Source organism: Ochotona curzoniae, unplaced genomic scaffold (genome assembly GCF_017591425.1).
Source record: "Ochotona curzoniae isolate NIBS_2020 unplaced genomic scaffold, NIBS_Ocur_1.0 scaffold_3890, whole genome shotgun sequence".
Classification (NCBI taxonomy): domain Eukaryota; kingdom Metazoa; phylum Chordata; class Mammalia; order Lagomorpha; family Ochotonidae; genus Ochotona; species Ochotona curzoniae.
In genome coordinates this window covers 25,659,920-25,680,138 of record NW_024467115.1, presented here as the reverse complement: position 1 = coordinate 25,680,138, position 20,219 = coordinate 25,659,920, and the positions used below count along the sequence as shown (strand labels likewise).

Genomic DNA, 20,219 nt, shown 5'->3' with positions numbered 1-20,219 from the left:
CCTCTCGAATGAATGGACTCACTCATTCTCATGAGACTGGGTTGCTTCTTATGTGAGTGAGCTGCTATGGATATAACCAGCCTCTGCCTTCAACCTCTCACAGGCACACTCTTTCTATACCTCCCACCTCCTCCTTCTGGATGTCCTGGAGCATGGTGCTGTGATATGCTGTGTCTAGAAGGTCTTTGCAAGAATCCAAGCACATAACAGCACTATGCTCCAGGACATCCAAAATGATGCATCAAAATGAACTCTGCATGTATAAATTACCTACTCAGATATTTTATTATAGCAGCTATCAAATGGAGTAATATAAAAAGCTGGGAGTGATAAATGCAGTGTTTTTATAATAGCTAGAATTTGAGAAGCACCATCTGAACTGGGCAGAAATCAAAACAGTTTGGAAGAATAAGCCAGAAAATTCTGGGATGATGTACACAAAGCAGTCAGGGTGATTCTGGATGTAAAGGTGATTCTGATAAAGTGTCATGTGAAAATAATGAAGGTCTTAGTGGAAATTAGAGAACATCATTCTTTAAATAACAAAGATGTTGACTGCACTTTGTCCAGGATCTAGGCTGTTATGGAAGGTAGAATACAACAGTGTTGAACTATTGTATCTTCTGCTACAAGAAATTTTTAAACAGCAATTCCTTCAGGCTGTTACAGGGTTACTTTCAACCATTTATCCAAAGAGGAAAAGAATGATTTAAACACAGAATTTATAATCAAAAGTGAGATAGTACAGTTTAGAGAATTGATAGTGCAGCCACAGCTGTGGGGAAGGCAATAGGGAAGAATTCATGTGTGATCACCGGGAAAAGGCCATCAGGCACTTTAGCGTTTCTCAACTGAAGACAGAGCTCCAATAGGATAGAATGGTTTCTGGGGCAGGCCAGGGATGCCGCAACCATGTACTAACTTGGGTCCCTATTCCCTGCCTCCTACTTTGCTACTCCAGCTTTGTCTTAAGTGATCTCAGGTATGGTCCCACCCGCCACTCCAGAGGGTACAAGCCGTGTGCCCGGATGGCACCCATGTGCAGGTGGTGGTGATTTTTCAAGCATACAGAAATCAGGAGCTATGGAAGTATGGTGGCCTCCACTTAGTTTTCAAAGGATGCTGCAAAAACCTAGAGGCTCAGTCCTGAGAAGTCTAGGGCTTCTCTGATCAGAGTGAGCAATCACACTGTGGAGCCCAGCCATGCTACAGGGTAGTGTTCACCAAAGCCTTGGGAGCTCAAGTTCTAAACATGTGTCCTCAGAAAGTGACACAACAAATCAAAGATTATTCTCTAGCTTTCAGATTCCATATCTGCTTTACTGGGCGTCGGACTTGCCTTGGGTCAGTTACTGCTCTCCTTTAACCGATTTTTCCCTTGACAAACAGGAATGGCTGACCTTTGTCTCACCGTTATATACAGAAATAAATAATTTCAAAGCTGGAAGGAATGTTCCTTGAGTCTTAGGCAGGACTTGGGAATTTGGATGTTTGAGTTGATACTAAAGTAAGACTTTGGATAGAGTGATTGTGTTTTGTACATGACAAGTACATGAGTTTTAGAGTGCCTCTTGTGGAATGCAGTTATATGAATGTGACTTTTCCCCAACAAAGTACATGTTGGCCTTCAGAGTAACAATGTTGAGAAGGTGTGGAACCTTTAAGAGATGTTTGGCATCATAAGGCATGTGTTCTCATCCTGCGCTAAAGTCGTTCTCAAGAGTGGACTAGTTCTCCAGGGAATAGATTAGCTTTCACAAGAGCAGTTTACTGCAAATTGAGTCTGCCACTCCACTTAGCCTCTCTTGCTTGTGCTTCCTTTGCAAGCCCCTGCTTCGCCTTTGTTTCTCCACTGCAATCTGGCGCCATGGGAGGCCTCAGCAAAGTCAGACTGATGTCAGTGCTGTGCTGGAAGACTTTTAGAGATACAACCCAAAGTAAACGCCTTTTACTTATTAACTACCCAAGTCCAAGGCAATCGTAAATGGGCTAAGACAAGGTGATTTCTATTTAGATGAAAGTTACATTTTCTGCCATTATACCAACAGCTAATCTGAAGTTTCTTTTTAAAATGTTTTCTGAAAGTGAGTTTTCACTTGAGTCAATTTTGCTTCAAGTCATACACAAGAACAGTACTATTTTTTTGATCACTTAAACCTAAATTATAGTGTGTTAAAAGAATAACCAGGCTGTGGGCTGGAAAGAGTAAATTGTGAAGAGCTAATGAAAATTCTTCAAATAAAACCGATTTTAAAAAACGTTAAATTCATGACATTTGGAAGCTATGGTCCATTTTGTTAAGAAATGAAAATGATGAAAATTGTAAAACCAATAGGGCAGAAAAAGAAGAAAAGATGGCATTTCTTTCTTAAATAGAAATAGAAAAGAACTTCATTGGTTACACAATATTTGTATATTTCTAACATTCTGAGATATGATTTTCTTTGTAAGGTAATACAATTCTTTTTAATAGAATATAATAACTTTTTTCTTCTTTATAAAAAAGGAGAGTTTAAACAATAAAATCATAGTATATGATTCAGGGAAGATGAATGTTTCATTTCACATAATCACTAGAAACGAACTAAAACTTAGTTTCACTTTTCATTTTCGCCAAAAATATTATGCTTAATTGGAAATCCTATACTTGACAAAAACAATAAAATCTTGCAAAGTGCTTAAGGTACTATAAAGATAAAAATAGCCAGTATCTGCATAAAAGAAATAAACCTTTAAGCTTTTCAGTTCTTTGATGTAATTCATAAGCAGTCTGTCTCTCATTGATTATTGGTTCATTGGTTATATCACAATATCTTATTGTGTGTGATACAGGCTGTTTGAACGGTGTAATAATGTTACAACGTGTAGGGACTATTTTTAGGATTGACATCATTTTATCTTAAATTAAGGCAATTATGTGGTATCTAACCTTTTGGGATTGGCTCATTTCCCTTAGTATAATGGTTTCCCATTGGGGCCATTTGGCCACAAAGAAATGTTTGATACGCTTTTAATACCCTGTGTTATTCTGCAATGGGTCAGGAGAGCAGAGAAATCTTCCACCTTCTTAGAGTGTGTGAGGGAGATGTTAAGTATAATCTATCAAGATTGTAACAGGTAGGGCCCGACGCAGTGGCGCAAGTGGTTAAGGTCCTCGCCTTGCACGCCCGGGATCCCATATGGGCTCCGGTTCTATCCCGGCAGCCCCGCTTCCCTTCCAGCTCCCTGCCTGTGGCCTGGGAAAGCAGTCGAGGATGGCCCAAAGCTTTGGAACCCTGCACCCACGTGGGAGACCCGGAAGAGGCTCCTGGCTTTGAATCGGCATAGCATCAGGCGTTGCGCTCACTTAGGGAGTGAATCATTGGACGGAAGATCTTCCTCTCTGTCTCTCCTCTCTGTATATCCGCCTTTTCCAATAAAAAAATAATAAAAATAAATCTTTAAAAAAAAAGATTGTAACAAATTGACATCAGACATTAGCAAAAAGTATAAGTGGGATCCAAGAGCAATCCTGACAACCTCTTAACAAGAGGTCATATGCACAGAGCAGGAGAGCATCCCAGAGTGGAGCAGGAGGACAGGAGGAGGCTTGTATCCCAACCCCGGAGACTCCCGGAGACTCCCGGATCCTCACCAAGGCCTATCAGTATGGGCACCAAGGACTACATCCGAACCGCCAAGGAGACCACAGGGAATTGGAGTGTCCTCATAGGCCGAGAACTCTGAGGTCATACATTCCCTATCGGATCTCCCACACGGGATGGAAGAAGCCTAGATCCTTCCTCACAGGATTCAGTGTCATCGGAAAAACAGCCAGGAGCTCTGAGGAGTCCTCAGAAACAGAAGAACAGTAAACTTCCTTTGGAACTTGGGAGAGGAGCTTTCTCTGGTCCTTAGTTAGTTCCAACTTTGGCTTCCCACCCTCTCTTGCAACGACCATCAGGATCACTCTGGGGCCCCCAAAATTAGATTAGATAGAAAGAGAGCAATAAGGAAAACAGAACAGACAAGAAAAAGTCACCTTGGACTCCCATATACCGAACTAGGTAGCACACAAAGATTAGTTACTCCTCACTAAGGTATTGAAGATTTCTCTGCACACCCCTCCTAAAATTGTTCTCCTCCTCAATCATTAACATATGGCATGTTAGAGTTATAAGACTATCCTAAAATTCACGAAGTTCAGTAAAAATCACACTTGAATACTATGAGCTGCTAAATATAAATATGAAAAAAAAAGACGTGAGACAGCTGAATAACCATTTTAAGGTTTATAGCAGCCCATTGTATATAAACTAAAATTGAGATGTCAAGGAAGTAGTTATAGGATGTGATTAAGAACTTGCATTTTCTAACATATTGGTCACTTATGTTAGAAAATGTTAATTAACTTTATGATGTTGTAAATTTCCATGTTTCTTCCTGTTGTTGAGGTTGTGTAGTGGCTTTTCATTGGAGGGGATGATATTCTGCCAGCTCTACTTTCAAACCAAGGATGGTCTCCCAATGAAACTGTTGAATTTATCTGGACAATAAGATGCTGGACTCTGCATGGGCCATGCCCTCAATGAAGGAATTGTGACTGGTTATGAACTGTACTATTGTAACAATATGGAGGAATTCAATGTGGGGGGAGGGTAGGGGAGGGGTTGGGGGAATCCCAGAGCCTATGAAACTTAAATTTTAAAAAAATGATAAAAAAAAAAACAAAAAATAACATGAAGATTAAAAACAGGAAAAGAAGAACATAAAATTTGGAGTTTTGAGTCCAAATTCTCAATATGTTACTACCAACTATAAAATCTTAACATGGACCCAGTATTGTTTTGTTTTCTATAATGCAAATGATGAAGCAGAATTTTTAATCTGTTGACTCTCAACTGATGCCAAGCCATCCACTCCAAAGACTTCGCTGGAGTCAACCATTGGTCATCTCTCTGCAACCCAACCAACTGTTCCTTCTGCTATCCAGATTTTTTTTAAGATTTATTTTTATTATTTTTTTATTGGAAAGGCGGATATACAGAGAGGAGAGACAGAGAGGAAGATCTTCCATCCAATGATTTACTCCCTAAGTGACCGAAACAGCCGATGCTATGCCGTTTCAAAGCCAGGAGCCTCTTCCGGGTCTCCCACGTGGGTGCAGGGTTCCAAAGCTTTGGGCCATCCTCGACTGCTTTCCCAGGCCACAGGCAGGGAGCTGGAAGGGAAGCGGGGCTGCCGGGATAGAACCGGAGCCCATATGGGATCCCGGGCGTGCAAGGCGAGGACCTTAACCACTTGCGCCACTGCGTCGGGCCTGAGCAGCCAATACTTTATAGGACATGGTGTCTGCAATTAGTCTTCTCATCTTGGATCTGAATTTCATGGCCAAGAGTTAGTCCTTAGAACACATTTGCACATAAGAATGCTGATTTTAGAATTTAGTACTTTCCATTTTATACAGTTTTTGAAATTGAGTTTCTCCAATGGATTGTAGTCAACTACTCTATTTCTTATCTGAAATGAAAATTACTTATAGGATGTAGGGTTCATATCTGAATTCTGACCATTATCTTATCTCACAGGACCCTCTTCTAAGGCGATAGATTCAGCCCCCACTTTTCACACACACCATCATCCCAGGTCAAAATGCTTTTTTAGATGTATCAGTGGTATCGATGTATCACAGAGCTCTTCCTTATCTAGCGTCACTCTGACAATATCAGTGTACATTATACATAATGAAACAGTGGAAAAGTTTGTCTATAACAGATAGTTCAAACTATGAATCTATTTGCATAGACATCTGATATAATATCCAAATGAGAATGGCTTTTAACTGAGCAAGTCATTTCTTTAAAATACACAAAAGCTAGATGATCGAAATAAACATCAAGAGGGATGTCACTATGACATTATATGATGAGAATCACGTTTCATTTTCACAATCATATTTTCCGAAATATTCAGTCTAATCATGAGGAAACCATCAGACATGCCCCAGTCAAGTATGACAATATAACAAGCAGTTTGCCTCATAACTCTTAACATCATCTAAAACAAGAAAGGTCTGAGAAACTGTCTTATCCAAGTGGAATCTAAGGAAACCTGATAACAAAATGTAACATGTCCTGGAACAGAAAGCATGTGTGAAATAAACACCAAGAAAATATGAATAAAATATGGACTTTCACTATCACTTTCAATAATAATAATTTTTCTTCTATAAACCTGCTGTAAAAACCAAGCCATTCCAAAAAAATGAGAAGTTGGTCAAACTAACACATAAAGAGGGAAAGTTCGCCAAGCCTATTATTTAAAAGCATTGTTTATGAGAATAAACCATGAGAAGTGGTATTTGTGTACCACAAAGCTGTAGCCATTCATCGTCACTTTTTAGCTACAATTCTGCCTTAAAATGTATTTTCTTCAAGAAAAGAACAAGGAACTACCAAGAAAAAGATGTGCTTGGTGAAAGCCAGAGCAAATAATCAGTGAAAGCAAAGAAGTCATGTAAACAAAGACAGGGAAGAATGGAGGTCAGTGTTTCAAAATAACAATCACAGATTATACAACTTTAAGTAATTTCATAGTTGCAAATATCACATTTTAGTGTGATGTAAAATCCCTGGAGCTGAATACTTAAAACTTAGGCATATTCAGAATATAACATATATGCACACTGAGCTACCTGGAAAGATATGCACATTGGGCTACCTAGAAAAGCAGACAAATAAGCATTTAGACATATTTAATAGCATCATAGATAAAATAGGTAACATGTAACCTGTGCAAACCATCTTAAAACAAATCAAGCATAAAAAGAAGGAAGAGACTAACGTGTTTAGCATTAAAAGACAACTCAATCTATTCCACTATTCTCTGACAATTCATGTCATTTCCTGTAATCCCACTGAGTTGGACCTAGGAAATCAAGCATCAGAATCAGGGTGTAAAGGTCAGACATAGATGGCCTAGCTACTTCCCCTCCTGGTACCCAGGTAGAGCAACAGCATGCAGATTTGAAGACAAATATTTCATGCTTTAAGCAGAAAGGAAGGCTCAGGCTGGATCAACTCGGCAGTGTGACTAACATGCTGGAAGCTCACATGCATTGGTCTAACGACATGCAGAGAAGTTCTGTTAAGCACCTAAATTCCAACTTCACTGTGATTGCAATAGTCCTAAATTGATACATGCTGGTAATAACTTTATAGAAGGGGCAAATAATTAACTCAAGTTTTCAGCATTTCCCGTGGAATCTGTGTTTAGAAACCAGATATCAGGATAGCATTGACTGAGTGAGCTAACCTGCCATCGTATCAGCTTCTCTACTTCCCATCCAAACCCCTCATGATGTGCCTTAGAAAGCAGCAGAAGATGGCTCAAGTATTTGGGCCAATTCCATGCATTTGGGAGACACAGATGGAACTCCAAGCTCCCAACTTTGGGCTGGCTGTTGACCAGTTCTGGTCATTGTGGACATTTGGAAAGTCAATCAATAGATGATATCTCTCACTCTCTCTCTCCATTTCTCCCTAACTCCCTCTCTCATTCCTTCTTTCCTACCCTGTGACTTTCAAATAAATAGGTATTTTGAGAGAGAAGGTCAAGTTATTTCTACACATTAGGGCTACTAGTCAATGGCTATTCTATTATAATAAAATAAGTATGTACTTTATCAGCAATTTAGGCAAATAACTTGAAAGAAGACATCATTTATTTTAAAAATTCTCTGCGTTAACTATTTTGCTATATAATAAATACAACTTTGTTATTGCTTCAAAAACCTGATTGTTTTAGATGCTCCATGTCAAGGATTAAGATGACAAGATCTTAAATACATAAGAACTATTTGGATTTTACAAGTCTTTATAGAAATTAAGGTTCAGAAAACACATTATTCTCTTGACAGAAAACTCATAGCACAAAACCCTGGGGATAAAAGTGTAAATGTCCCCAATTTATAACCTAAAGAATGGTTAATGAACACTTGGCTGTCCTCTAATGCTTATCAAATGACTTTGTATCAATTAAATTTTCCCTAATAGGGTGTAATTAACAAAATCAGGCCATTGATTTAAAATTCTACTTTGACAATTGATGTAAGGAAGCTACTCTTCTGTATCACTTTAATGAGACAATTTTTATTTATAATTTCACTCCTCCTATATTTTAGCAGGTCTTCAGTCCCTTTAGGCAAGATTAATGGTGAATTTTCATTACTGTTCAATGTGCCATATTTAATGAGCAGGGAAGGAAAATATATCTATATATTTCCTTCTTAATACAGATTGCCAAATCCAGAAATTCTTCAGGTTACACTCCCTCATAATTTTGTATTGTTTCCATAAACCGCTGAACCTGCAGCTTTAAAAAATTGCCTACAGCAGTTTTAGGGAATATACCTGTGCAGGATGGAAATTATTACCAAGAGACAAACTAAAAAACATTACTGAAACCAAATGCCCTGGGCATGCATTTTTTATCATTTTCAATCTTGTACTGAAAACATGCAAAAACTAAACTCATCTGTAAAGGAGAAATGTAAAAAGTGAAAATGCAAGAGAGAAGGATGCAAATGCTTCAAACTATGCGAACACACATGACATTGACTGTGACCACAACTCCAGGTGAATATTTCCAGGAAAATGTAGATTTCTTTTGTGAAATTACAGACCATTTAACCAAAGTTATATAGAATCCTAGAATAATGCACCAATGAGAAACAATTGCAGGAATGGTTAAAACAGTGATCTTATTAATACTTATTTTACCATCCATCACATTCATTTACCCTAAGAGAGATGTGACATGACTAGGGCTACTACAGATTGAGGGTTTTCAAATAGGAAGAGTCTTCAGATTACTGGACCCCTTTCTGAGTCCTTCCACCATGGAAGCCAAGGTTTGAACCATCATTCCCTCACACAACTAGGTCAAAGGAACTGTTGCCTGTCTTTCCAAAGCCCAGTTCTCAGAAACTTGTTTATGATCCTGCTCACATCTGTTTGCCAAACGCCATTTCCTCAAGCTCTCTTTGAAGAACATGAATTGCCACGACCCTTGCAGTGGCCAAGCATCCTAATCCTCGATCCCACATTGAATATCACTGTGCTCATTAAGATCTTACATGTTGATATCTTGCTTACCTAATACTGTTTCCACTGAATATTTTGTCAACCTGCCAACATCTCACACCTGCCCCATCCCTCTACTAAATATACCTCTCCTTACTATGGCCTTCTAGTCCAAGAAAGAGTCTAATCTCTGAAGCAAGTAAACAGATTAGGTTGGCAAGTAAGAATGAAGGTGGCAGATAGAATTAGATCTTTTGATCAAATAACCTCATTTAGGGTTATTTTCCATCAATTAACCTTCACTTAGGGATATTTTCCACTGAGGGGATCTTGACACAAGAGTCCTGAACGTGGTAGAAGAAATCAAAAGAGAAGAACAGAGAGGGTGATATGAGGATCAGCCCAGCTGGCTTTTCCCATAGAGAAACATTTCATCAACTAGCTTTGCGTTTAGTGACTAAGTGGCTTTGTCTAAGACTCTAAACCTTTCACATATCATGGCTTCCTTACTTGAAATGCCCTTGAAATGCAGCACAGGTCCAAGGAAGACTAACTCACTGTGGAAAATATGTTTTACTAAAATTACATAGTAGGACCACCCAGCAAATAAAACCAAAGCAGCCACAAACATAAGCAACAAAAGTGACAATGTGAATTGGTATCTGATGTTGCTATAATAGTTCTAACGAAATTTCTGGTTTTCAACAAGAAGAAAACCAGTAAGATAGTGAAGTAAAAAAAAAAAAAATGTGGCTCATAGATTTGAGAAAAGAAAGGAGAACACAGAAGCTGTGAGATGAGCGAGTTAACTATAATAAATTCTGCTAAAACTGTGTTCAAAGAGCTAAGGAAAACATCCTTTAAAATGTAAAAGACGATACAGTGGCAGCATCTCATCAAAGTATATAAATTAAAGAACAAAAGGAAATTCTGGATATGAAAAGTAAAATAAACAGAACACAAAATTTACTTAAAAGAGCGCAACAGTAGATTTGAGCTAGCAGAAGAAAGACTCGCTAATGTAAAGATAAAGAATCAGAAATTGTGACATCCCAAAACACAAAGAAATCAAAATATCAACAAAAATGGGCATAAAATGAGGGAAAGAAGAACTCCATGTAAGTGTATCAAAATAGATGTAGCATTATCAAAACAAAGACAAAGACAGTAGCAAAAATTTCACCAGAAAGAATGTCTGGAAACTTTCCAAATTTGCTGAAAAGCATATATCTACATATGCAATAATGCAATACAACTAGAATCACCACAAAAAGATCTACAATCTGCCCCAGTACAGTGAAACCTTTGATAAGGAGAAAATTTTAAAGCAGTTCTTACTATAATTAATTATATATAAAAGTGACCCCAGGAGAACAAGAGGTGAACTCCTGGGACAAATAGTGGAAGCAAGAAGGCTTTTGGATGACATAACCAGTATTCTCCAGGAAAAAAGCTGTTAACCAAGATACTTATCCCAGCCAAACTGTTTTTCAAAAATGAAGGCAGAAACTGGGCATGTGGCACAGCAGGTGTCTGGCTCAGGCCCTGTCTTCTCTGCTTTGAAACAGCTTCTAGCTTGTGTACATCGTGGGAAGCAACAAATTACGACTCAGTGATATGGGTCTCTGCCATCTACATGGGGTCACCTGGATGAAGTTGCTGCCTTTCTGATGCAGCCTGACCCAGTTCTGCCTGCTGCAGCCATTTTTAGAGTGAACCAGCAGATGACCCATCTATGCTTCTTGCTGGTATGCATATATGTATATGTATGCATTTATTTATTTTTTTTACTGGAAGTCAGATTTACAGAGAGAAAGATCTTCTGTCTATTGGTTTAATTCCCAATAACTGCAACAGCTAGAGCTGAACCAAGCCCAGGCAGGAGGTACCAGTTTCTTCTGGGTCTCCCACACAGATTGCAGAGTCCCAATACTTTGGGCCATCCTCGAATGCCTTCCCAGGCCACAAGTAAGGAACTTGAAAAGAAATGGAACAGCCAGGACACAAACTGGCACCCATATGGGATCCTGATGCATGCAAGCTGAGGACTTTAGCCACTGGGTTACCGCACTGAGCCCACTTCTGCTTGTTTTTTCTAACTTTTCTCTACAACTTTCAAATAAAATTAATTTTAAAATGAAGATATACTTCCAGATAGCCCAAAATTACAGAAATTTCCATAAAACCCAAGATGAGATATCCTTTCAAATGTACTAAGATTAATTTAAAAGTTTAAAAAGATAACCTAGGGACCAACGCAGTAACCTAGAGGCTAAAATCCTCACCTTGAATGTGCCAGCATCCCACATGGTCGCGTGCTCTAATCCAAGCAGCCTCACTTCCCATCCTGCTCCTTATGGCCTGGGAATCAGTCTAAGATGGATCAAAGCCTGGGAACCATGCACACATGTGGGAGACCTGGAAGAAGTTCCTGGCTCCTGACTTTGGATCGGCATAGATCTTGTTGCGGTCACTTGTGGAAGGAATCATCTGACGGAAGATCTTCTTCTCTGTCTCTCCTCCTCTCTATATATCTGACTTTACCAAAAAATAAACAAATCTTAAAAAAAAAAAGAGAGATAACCACAAGTAAAAATAATGGCTGGTGAGGAAGCAGAAAAAATGAAATTGAGGCTTTCCAACATTGTCTTCAACAATGAGAATATAAAACAAATCATATTTACATTAATCACAAACTGGAAAAATCCAAATACTCATAACTGCAAAAGAAGGTCATGTCATGGAATACTACTCAGGGATAAAAAGGAAATGAGTCATTCACACAACAGCATGGGTGACTCTCCAAACAATTTTGCCAATGGAAAGAAAACAGGTACAAATGATTCCATTCTATGATTCTATATAATATGTTGATAAAAGTCAACATGTAATGGTAGGAAACAGACATGCAGTTGCCTGTTTCCATGGTTTCAGGAGGAAATGATTCAAAGTGGCACAAAGGAACAATTTACAGTGCTGCATATTTTTGTGTCATGGTTGTTGTAACGTTTACATTATGATAAAGCACTGCCAAAATTCATGAAAGTACACGATTAAAATTAGTTGGAATTAAAGTGTGACAGATAGGCGTCGGCTGTGATACCAGAATCCTATATGGCACATGTTTGTATCCCATTTCTGATCCAACTCACTGCTGATAGTCTGGGAAAATGATGGAAAAAACAGCCTAGGTGTTTGCGACCCTGCCATCCACCTTGGAGACCAGATGAAGCTCCTTACTCCTGCCTTCAGCCCAGCCTAATCCTAGCCTTTACATTCATTTGGGGGAGTGAACCAGCACATCTCTCTCTCTCTCTCTCTCTCTCTCTCTCTCTCTCTCTCTCTCTCTCTCTCTCTCCCATTCGCTCTTTCTCTCTCCATGTAACTCTCAAATAAAAAAAGTAAATAGTTTTCAGAAATTAGTGAATTTCCCTGGTTCTTTGTAAGTTAATTTTCATATAAAGTATAAGGTAGGTGTTGTGTTTCATATTTCTGCCTGCAGTAAGCCAATATTCCTAACACCATTTGAGTCGTCCCAACATACCAATAATGAAACCATTGGGTCCAGGTAAATGATCTTTTGGATCTGTTGTTAGTTGCAATTAGCTTATATTTCATTAAAGATTTTTTCATTTATGTTCATCAGAGATACTGGTATATAGTTCTCTTTCTTAACTTTTAGGTTGCTAGAGGAAAACGTAAAGAAAACACTGCAAGACACTGGCATAGGCAAGGATTTCTTAATTCATACCCCACAGACCCTTGCAATATATAAAAATTAAGAAGTTTCTGCAAAGCAAACACTCAAGAAAGTGTAGTAGCAACTAACAATGGGAGAAAATATTTGCAAAATATATACCTGATAAAGGATAATATCAAGAACAATAACAGCACACAAGAAATTCAACAAAACCAAAATAAATAATCCTGTTAAGAAATGGGCTAAACTCAGCCTGGCCCATAGACTCATCAGCATGTGCAAGGTCTGCCACTTTTTGGGAGATCTATAGAGCAGCTTGGAGAACTACTCCATCAGGAAGCAGTCCCTGCAGGTGAGCACAAGAACCAAAACAGGGAGCAACCCAGACCAGGCCAGATTATGGTTCCCGCTGGCATACATGTGGGTCAGCTCTGGTCTGGGGATTTGCAGGACTGGGCCAGTTTACAATATCCTCTGTAGATCTAAGAAGCAACACAGAGTGCAGGCCAGGCTGGGTCAGGGCCACAACAACAGCCAGTTCACATAAGGCTAGGACTGGGGGCTGGTCGGGACTGGGGGCTGGCCCAAAAACATGAATTGAAACTGAAGACCAGGCCAGACCAGATTAAAACACCCACCAGAAAATGCTGAGACTCAGCCATAGAACCCACTAGTATAGGTGAGACCCAGGGAAGGAGTTTGAGCCTGGTAGGGGGGTGGAACAGACTCCCCAGCTTGAACATTGTTCCCACTTGTGAGCGTGAGAACTGGGACTGGGAGCAGAGCAAGCTGGGCAGGGCTGCAACACCTATTGGCCTGTATACGGATTGGGTTGGGGCAGAGTCAGGCTGTACTAACCCACTGTATCCACTGGTACATGAATGAGCCAGAGTATATACAGACTGATTGGGCTTTGCTGCAGCATCAACTGGTAAGTGCTGGGACTAGGTACTGGTGCAAAATTAGACACTAAAGCAGAATAGAAACCCCAGAAACCAATCCATCCACTTATAAGCAATTAATTTTTGACAACTGAACCAAAAACAATCCCTGCAAAGAGGACCCCACTCAACACATGACACTGAGAAAACTGAATTTTCACAAGCATAAGTTTGAAACAGATCCCTTCCTTACATCTCATATAAAAGTTAACACAAAATGGACCAAAGATTTAAATCTGAGAATTAATCATCTCAAATTACTAGTGGAAAACATCAAGGAAATGCCACAAGACACTGGCACAAGCCAAGACTACAGAAGTACAGGAAATTAAAACAAAACAAAACAAAAAAAAACAAACAGAAATCAGGGCAATAAGCTTCTGAACAGAAAAGGAAATCCTTAACAAAGAGAAAAACCAATAGAATGAGAGAAAATATTTGTAAACCAGACAACTGATAAAAGATTAATGTCAAGAATCAAAGGATGAAATGCAAATGGTCAACAGGTATATGACAAATGCTCAGGATCACTAGTCATCAGGGAAGTACAAACAGAAACTCTCCTGCGGATTCACCTCATTCCAGTTAGAACAACCATCAATCCAAAATCTACAAACAGTAAATGCCTGAAACGATGTGAGTAGTGTGGTGTCAATGTAAACCAGTACGGCAATCATGGAGGACAATATGGAAATTCCCCAGAGATCTGAAAATAGATCCACTAAAAGACCCAGATACTGACTCCTGGGAATTTACTCCAACAAAATGAAACTCAAATATGAGAGAGTGCTTAGTACATCCATACTAATGACAGCTCAATCCACAATACTTAGGCTATGGAATCAACCTGGATGTCCACAAACATGATTGGAAAAGAAAATCTGGCATATAGACTATATGGGATACTACTCAGCCATAAAAAGGAATATATTGTGTTTGTGTCAAAATGGGATGCAATTGGAAATCGTTATGCTTAGTGAAATAAGCCAGTCCAACAAAGGTAGATCTCATATTTTTCACTGATCTATGATACAGAGAATACAAAAAGATGTAATCTACATGAGTAAAATTGATCTTTGAAAATTTAGTAGTTGTTTATCTCTTTTGTCCATGCTCTTGAGGAACAGTAGGGTTTTTAATCGATTTGCTTTTTGTTTAATAATTTTCCCAAAAGAGTGTTAAGCCTGTTATTGTGAAGTGAGCTGAAAATACGAGAGATAAACACTGACAAGAAGAAGGGGGAGGAGGAAGGAGGAGAATAGTTGGGGTACATGTTTCTTAATCAATTATAAAATTGATAAAATTGAATCACCTTATATAAGGGAATAATTTCTTAAAATAGTAAGCAAATAAGCAGGAGGGAGAGCAAGAGCCAAAAAGGGAAAAAAAGTTGGATGAGCAAAGATCATGCTATGGTTTTGCATCTCAAAGATTCCATGTGTCGGTGTTAAACAGCAATGTCACGTGAGTGGTATCCTTGGAAGCTCATGGTGAAAACTGTGATACATCCCCTGGGATGTTTCGACAGAACCCAGTAGAGGCAGGGCAGAGGGGGGATAAGCAACATAGATATCACAGGTAGATAACTTCATGAGCAAGCGCATAAGAGATTCTCTGAAACATCAGTATGAGCTCAGGTACATGAAGAGAGAAGGATGTAGATAAGCTAGAGCCATAGAGGCTTACATTGACATTGACCAACTTTAAAATAATGGATTCAGCTGCCTATACCCCAATTAGTCTTTGCCACATACTACATAACTCTACCTCCTCATCAGGCAATTCACATACCTCAGAGTTCACACGTTTGCCGCACAGATTCAAGAACCCCACAACCCAAGCCTCTTTTGAGGATTCTAAAGAGAATAAACTCTGCAAAATAAACTGTTGTTGTTGTTTGAAAATGCTGAACATGAGAGGGTTTATTTTTTAACAGGCAACTTTCATAAAAGCTGTCATTTTACAAAAGCAATAGAAAGGACTGAATATCTGGAAGCCATCTGTCCTGGTGCTTATATTAAGAACATTACTCTGAGAAACACTTCAACAATGCTGCTTGTGTCGGTTGCACGCATAAAAGAAACAATGTTCTTTGTTTAAATATTTCTTCGTAGAAGATTTGTCTTCTGAAGAATATTTTCAGTGGTTGACAAAACTTCATCGTACTGAAAATCCAAAGTGCCTCGACACCTGTGTGCAATTCTTATCTAAATCCAGTCGTCATCTTAGTCACGAATTCAGTAATTTCATCTCAGCTCCACAACCTGCCATGCATGGAGCTTAGCCCTTTGTTTCTTTTTTCACTTATTTATATTTCTTTCCTACTATCTCAAACATCTTTGAAGTGTGTTATACCTCCGATTCCAAATGATTTGTCTACAATTGTACTTAATGTTTCAGGCCCAAGGACTGATCAGTGGTGCAGACTATGTCTACAACCACCCAATCTTTAAAAGAAAAGGGTCAGGGGTATGGTTCTTCAGTAGAATAAAATATCACTATGACCTAAACAGTAGACCAGATGGAAGGGAAAAGGGGATCTGGAAGGTCACTGTGAAAGTCCTGTAAACCAGTGGAGGTTACTCAGATAAACTCAGTAGGTTTCCTGGAAAAATTTAGCAACTCCTTGCTGCTTCCTTAGAAGATGGCCCATTAAACAACACACTTTGAGGTCAAAAACTTGTGAAAACACAATGATTTTGAAAAACTCTTCTTATATAAATGCCCGAGATATAGGCAGAGAATAGAGATTTTACATCCCAGCATCTGCAATTCCAAAAATCACGTGCTGAACACATCACTGTTGATCACCTCCTAAGTGTGGGAGGATATTAGATCCCCACGTTCTAAAGTGCAGGTACATGTCTTCCTTTATATGTGGCTAACTCCTTACCAGCCAAATCAATGTATGTTCTCCATTGTCACTGCTGCTTTCTGTCGATATTGCATTAAGATGTCTAGGCTTAGGAGGGAGGCATGGCAACACCTGTCCGTGAAGGGGGAGGAGTAAATGCAATGAAGAACTCCTTGGAACAACGCACATTCTGGCAAACAAGCTATCATTTCACTACTCTGTTTTATTCTCCGCTGCCCTGGACCTTCTAGGTACCCACAGTCCTACCGTTAATGAGACACAGCAGCGTGCATCTCACCCACCTCGAAGGTAGAAAACTCAGTGTTGTGGGAGCAATCATGTGTGTAAGTGTGGTGTGTGAGAGCGAACAGAGAAGGAAAGTGATGGACATACCTTCCAATGAGTGAGAACTCGCCCACAACACCAAGGCGCCTCATGGCACTCAGAAGTCCCCGGACTGTCATCCCTTCGCAGAAACAGACCACTACCCTGGCCTTGGGCAGCCGCTCTCGGAGCTTGCGCAAGAGTCGGTCGAAGCTCTTCTCCCCAGCGTTGCTGTAGATCTTGTCCGAGTGGGCGATGCAGAGGCCTTCTTGGGCAGCCAGCTCTTTGAAAGCATCCATTCCGCTCTCCCCGTAATTTCCTGTCCGGAAACAATCAGCAAATGTTCAAGACAACTGTAACAACTGGAAAAAGAACTTGCTGGAGGGGATTGGAGAGGACTCTTGCCAGATAATTTGAAAAATGTAACTGGGACTGAAAGAAGATGTAGATGCATTAAAGAGAGAAATCAAATATAAGCACTGATTCCGTGAAAATAGTAGAAAAGCTTTCTGAGCTTGAGACATCCACAATGAGACAAGCTTTGTATAACGTGAAGGATTGCTGCCCTAGTTATAACTCTAGCTAACGGGGGTGTCCAAGGTCTCAACCACATTGCAAAGAGCAGCACACAGGGGCAGTGAAGGCAATTGCACAAAGGAAAGTCCTGTTTGTCTGAAGGCCTGTTTCACCATGCTGCCAGGTCAAGAACACATACACACACACACACACATGCTGATATAAAACCCTGCAATATTCCCATAAAGAATGAGTAAGCAAAACCAACAAACACCTGGCCAGGCTAAAGATAATCAGAGCAGAAATAGCTCCAGGACTTAGTCAAACTCGACCATCCTCTAGGAAGTGAAAGATTTCTCAGTAATCTCTCCTTTGCATTTTAATTTTCCTCTTATGAATGTGTCTTTCTTAACAAAACACAGCTAAGAACTAAAATAATAACAAAATATCACACATTATCAAACACCCAATCTATTTTACTAATAACTTTAGCCGCCATTTCAGTAGCCTCTACATCTTGAAGAGGTAGATTTTAGCATCCATGGGGGTATCTCTAATAGTATGGAATTGCAACTCCTTGGCTTCCCCCTACCATGGACATTTCCAGTAAAAATAAATGACTGACTTTGTTCTCACAGATGTTGCTAGTAACTCTGAATGTGGCTATCAAATCTTCACTCTATATGAAAGATCTTCAACAAGTTCACCAAAAATGAGTATTATTAAGATATATGCATATATTTTAAAAACATTTTCACCAAAATAAAGCTATCTTTTAATTCCATTTTCTGCAAATATATGAAGCATCCTTATATTCACTACTTCTACAATATTTCTTCAACCTTGTGAAGACTTCAAATCATTCAACATCCCTATCTTCCCTTTAATCCAGCCCCTTATTTTCTTGTCAGATCTCATGGTCTCAGGTCTTAAATTTAAGTGGTTGGCCCATATTGAACTTAGTTTTGAATATAGTGAGAGGTATGGATCTGATTTCATTCTTCTATATACAAATATAGATACTTCCAGCTTTGCCAGTTACATTTGCTGAAGGCATTAACCTTACCCCACAGTGTTGTCTGAGCACTTATGTGAAAAATTAGTTGACTGTATGTACGTAGCTTAATTTCTGTGGAATCTTTTCTGCTTCATTGATCTATTTAGCAATATTTATGCCAGCACCACATGATTTTAATTACAATATTTTTGTAGTGTGGTTTGCACTTGGGTATTTTGATACTTCCAGATTGATTTTTCTTGCTCAGAATCTTCTTGGATACTCTAAGTCTTTTGTTATTCCAAAGATGTTTAGGATTGCTTTATCTAATCCCATTGATTCTTCCATCCTTTGAACCAGGAACACTTTTCCTTTCTATCTCTTGCTGATTCTTTCATCAAATTCTGACAATTTACATTATAGAGTTTTTTGACTTCTTTGGTTAAATTTATTCCTAAATATTTGATTTTTTTCTAGCTTGGCTTCTGTTTTTCTTCCTTGGCTTCTGTTTCATTGAGTTTATTCTTAGTGTTCAAAAAAAATGTTACTGGATTTTGTATAGTTTTGAACCTTTAGCTCAACTGAACTGATTAACCAGTTCTGATAGCTTTCTGGTGGATTGTTTAGATTTAACGTGTACAATGTTATCAACACGAATAATTTGATTTTCTCCTTATTCTTCATAGTTATTCTTGCTACAAGTTCAAATACTGGGGCTAGTGTTATGGCCTGGTAGGCTGAGCTTCCAGCTGTGGCACTGGAATCCCATAGGTATACCCGTTTGAGTCCCAGCTGCTACTCCATTTCAGACCCAGCTCCATGCTACAGCCTGAAAAGGCAGCAAAGAATGGATCAAGTTCTTGGACCCCTGAACTCACACGGGAAACCTGAAAGAAGCACCTGACTCCAAATTGGCTCAGCTCTGGCTATTGCATCATTTGGACAGTGAATCAGCAGATGAAAGATTTCACTCCATCTCTCTCTTCTTATTGTTTCTTTCTTTCCCTCTAGTTTTCTCTGTAACTGCCTTTCAAATAAAATAAAATAATAATATTTTTTAAAAAACCTTCAACATGATATTGATTAAAAGTGGCAAAAATGGACATCCTTTTCTTGTTCCAGAAATATAGGGATATGCATTGTTTCTATTCAGAATAACACTGGCTATTGATTTGTCATGCTTTTTTTTGTAGCTTCTTTTCTTTCTTAGAATTGAGGTATAACTGCTATACCAAAAAAATTTCACACATTGAGTGTATGTGTGCAAGGGGTTTGCTCACATGCATACCCTTCATATCAGAATCTTATCTGCATATTTTTTGTCAAGATCACCAGTTATCTCTCCTTTGCCACATCCTAAGACCTCCTGTCTCTGTTGCCTTTCATTGAGCACCCATCTGCAATCAGCACTTGGTCTTGTCATTTATAAAGTATTTTATTCTTTTGTTTCTATTACAAAGTCCTATTCTGGTTTCCATACAATGTAATGACAATCTCTCAGTTCATTTTCTAAATTCTCCTTTTTTGCCAAGCCCTTAAATGTCATCACATTACTAATTGGTCCTGGAAAATCTTTTCTTCACTACCCCATTTAGTCACATGCCTCTAAATATCATGTGATTATCACAGTTAAATTCCAGATAAAAATCTTCAAACTAAAGTATCCTTTGAAAAAAAAGATTGGGGCCCGGCGGCGTGGCCCAGCAGCTAAAGTCTCGCCTTGAATGTACCGGGATCCCATATGGGCACCGGTTCTAATCCCGGCAGCTCCACTTTCCATCCAGCTCCCTGCTTGTGTCCTGGGAAAGCAGGATGGCCCAAAGCC

General features: G+C 39.1%; 1 protein-coding gene across 3 annotated transcripts in view; it reads right to left on the bottom strand.

Moving 5' to 3' along the window:
- Positions 1 to 20,219, bottom strand: part of GRM1 (glutamate metabotropic receptor 1) — a 328,706-nt gene that overhangs the window by 200,173 nt on the left and 108,314 nt on the right. For all 3 annotated transcript variants that reach the window (XM_040965269.1, XM_040965270.1, XM_040965271.1), the window contains exon 2: positions 16,951 to 17,200. In XM_040965269.1, the coding sequence (XP_040821203.1) occupies positions 16,951 to 17,200 (250 nt within the window). The remainder of the gene's footprint in view (positions 1 to 16,950; positions 17,201 to 20,219) is intronic.